The sequence below is a fragment of the Theobroma cacao genome, chromosome 5 (assembly GCF_000208745.1).
Source record: "Theobroma cacao cultivar B97-61/B2 chromosome 5, Criollo_cocoa_genome_V2, whole genome shotgun sequence".
NCBI classification, from domain to species: Eukaryota; Viridiplantae; Streptophyta; class Magnoliopsida; order Malvales; family Malvaceae; genus Theobroma; species Theobroma cacao.
In genome coordinates, this window is record NC_030854.1 from 9550818 (window position 1) to 9554466 (window position 3649).

The 3649-nt window shown below is 36.6% G+C and overlaps 1 protein-coding gene across 1 annotated transcript; it reads left to right on the forward strand.

The window, feature by feature from the left end:
* On the forward strand, positions 1271-1774 carry LOC108661929. The gene has a single exon (XM_018120921.1). It carries the CDS (start codon positions 1271-1273, stop codon positions 1772-1774), a length of 504 nt encoding a protein of 167 aa, XP_017976410.1.

The following is a 3649-nucleotide window of genomic DNA, read 5'->3' on the forward strand; positions in this document are numbered from 1 at the left end:
AGGTGGATATACAGTTTGTTGTGATGCCTCACGTGTTGGTTTGGGATGTGTGGTGATGCGACATGACAAGGTTATAACTTATGCCTTTAGACGATTGAAAAAACATGAGCAAAACTATCCCACTCATGACTTAGAGATGGCTGCCATTATGTTAACACTTAAGATTTGGAGACATTACTTTTATAGGGAGACGTGTGAGATCTACACTGATCAAAAGAGTCTCAAGTACATCTTTGAGCAAAGAGATCTCAATCTTAGGCAACGTAGATGGATAGAGTTGCTTAAAGACTATGATTACACTATCCTTTACCATCCCGGCAAGGCTAATGTGGTAGCCAAAGTTTTGAGTCAAAAGTCTATGGGGAGTTTAGCCCATATCACCGTTGATAGGAGACCCTTGGTAAGGGAAATCCATGATTTAGGAAACATGGGAGTACATCTTGAGGTCAATGATTTTGATGTTATATTAACACACTTCCAAGTTAGGCCTATGATACTTGATCACATTAAGGAAGCTTAGGATAAGGATGAATGGGTGACCAAGGCCTTAAATGGTGCCTAAGGGAATAAGGGGCAACACTTAGTTAAGGATACCAACCGGTTACTTCGTTATGACCAAGAGTGTATGTGTCAGATTTAGATGGTCTCAAGAAAGAGATTCTTGAGGTGCACATTTTTCAGCTTATACAGTACATCTTGGATCCACCAAGATGTACCATGATTTGAGAGAAGTATACTGGTGGGCGGGTATGAAGAAGTATACGTTTGTAGGTAAGTGTTTAGTATGGCAACATGTTAAGGCAGACCATCAGATGCTCGCAAGTTTGCTACAGCCCTTAACCACATATCTATGGATTTTGTGACGAGGTTACCTCGCACTAATAAAGGGTATGATTTCATTTGGGTCATTGTAGGCAAATTGACTATGTTTGTTTTTTTCTTATCAGTGAAAGTCACCTATGGGACGACCTAGTATGTGAGGCTATATATTGAGGAGATAGTGCGATTACATAAGATTCCAATTACCATAGTCTCGAGTAGAGGTACCTAGTTCACTAGTCAATTTTGAGGCAAATTCTAAGAGGTTATGGGAACCAAGCTAAATTTCAGCACCACCTTTCATTCTCAAACCGATGGACATTCTGAGAGGACTATATAGATCTTGGAGGTTTTGTTATGGGCTTGTGTTTTGGATTTTGGAGTTACTTGGGATCAACACTTGCTTTTGATAGAGTTCGCCTAGAACAACAGTGACCAAACTAGCATTGAGATGGTGCCTTATGAGACATTATACGAGTGTAAGTGTAGATCACCTATCGCTTACTTTGAGGTTGATGAAAGAAAGCTACTTGGACTGGAGATTGTTCAAGAAGCCACCGACAAGATTCAACTGATTCAAGATAGGTTGTTGACCTCTCAAAGTCAACATAAATCATACGCTGACCATAGACGTCGAGACTTAGGGATTGAGGTGGGTGACCATGTATTCTTGAAGGTTTCACCTATTAAGGGAATCATGAGATTAGGCAAAAAGGGCAAGTTAAGCTCGAGATATATTGGAACCTTTGAGATCTTAGAGAAACTTGGTGTAGTAGCTTATAGATTGACACTACCCGCGGATGTTTCCAATATTCATCTAGTGTTTCATGTGTCTGTTCTTCGTAATTACAATCTTAACCCATCTCATGTGATTTGTTATGAAGAAACTCACTTGGACAATGATCCGTCTTATGAGGAAGTACTAGTACAGATCTTGGATAGCCAAGTAAATTGATTGCGCACCAAGGTTGTATATTTGGTGAAAGTCTTTTGGCGTAACCAATTTAAGGTGGAGATGACTTGGGAAGCTGAGGATGAGATATGCACAAAGTATGCCCACCTATTTCAAAATTGAGGTAAGTAACTCTTGATTTAAATTTGAGGATGAATTTCTTAAGGGGGAGAATGTGAAACCTGTAGTTTCCGTTGCGTGGATAAATTAGATAATTAACTTGGTGATCTTAGGAAATGCAAAGACTAGCCAAGGAACCTTAATTTCATCCTTGAGAATTCACAAAAAAAGGTTATGGATGTTGTGGAAGGGAATTAGAATGAAAGCAAGACTTGAAAGGAACAAATTTCGTAAATTTAGACCTAAGAAGTTGACCCTAGTGCATAGAAAGTTGACCTTGTGAAGCAAAACTAGGGAAGTGCACACATTCTGGTCCAAGATCGACTATAGACCTTCTGTAGTTGATCTTATGAAAGAAAAATGAATGAAATGTCAACATTTCAGTCCAAGATCGATTATAAACCCTCTATAGTCGATCTTGTGAAGGAAAAATGAATGAAACACGAACATTCTAGTCTAAGATCGACTATAGATCCTTATAGTAGACCCTAGACTACCTAGTAAGACTAAAACGGGCTTAAAAGCCCTAAAACCTGAGAGTCACTCATTTTTCTCACATCTCTTTGTTTTTCTAACCATTTTCTCTCTAATTTCACATCCTTTAAGACCTTCAAACTCCATCATCAAATCTTGGATTCTAAGTGCTAAAGGTAAGGATTTTCACTCCCAAAACTTGGTTTTGATGATTTTTGTTTTCTCTCTCTAAAAGCTAGAAATTTTTTTTAAGCATTCAAGATTTGGCTAGATTTCTTTACTAGAAGCTCACCAAGGAGGAAAAATAGGTAAAATAAGTTGTTTACTTAATGGGTGTGAGGTTTGGAAGAAATATTAGTGGAAATCATTAGAAATAAGTGAAGACTAAATAAAGTTAGAAATGGGTGTTCAAAGTATTTTGAAATTATTATGGGTTTTTTAGAATACTGATGATTAAACCTCATTTTTAAGTACTATTAGAGTAGTTTGATTTTGTTGTAGAAGTAGAGCTTTCAATGAAATGTGCTAAGAGGAAAAGGCACGCTTCAAGAGGTGGGTAGATGTGACGTTTTTAATTATTTTAGTATAATAAAGCATGTTTATTCTACAACCTCTCATTAAAACATATTTTGATGAACTTTGTGACATGAACGATGGTTTCAAATTTATTTTATGAAATCTACATATACTATGTAAATATGTTATTATGTACTTAGTTTTGTGCTTGGGGAACAAGCCTTTCAATTGTTTGATGCCTCAAAATATGATATTTGTCTATGGATAATTGCTTGATTGATGACTTGAAAATTTGAAATGAAAAATGATTAGTAGTCATAGATCCTAGCATGGGGTTAATTTGTCTTTGAGATTGATGATTTTGATTTAGTCTTCACTTCGAACTTTTATTGTATAGATGGATGAATTCATCCTATGCTTGGAAATAGGCATTGAACAGTTTGACTTCATTTAGTTTTGAACCCTTTGATCTTGGATGGTGAATTGATTTACCTTTTCATTTGGAAATTAATATTTTGATATTTGGAAATATAACACAAAATATTTTAGTGGAGCCTACTTGAGTTATGGACCTGTAGCTAGTGATAGTAGCCACTAGCCATTGCGCATGATGCATAACTTTGATTGGGTAGCTAACGGAGTGCTGTTCCCTTTGATTTTGTTTCATTTGGTAGTTCATATGATCCTACCTCTTTTGATATACAGTCAATGACTATCATGTATTCGACCACTTTGGTGCTACGACGGAGTTTGATTTGATTGTCCATA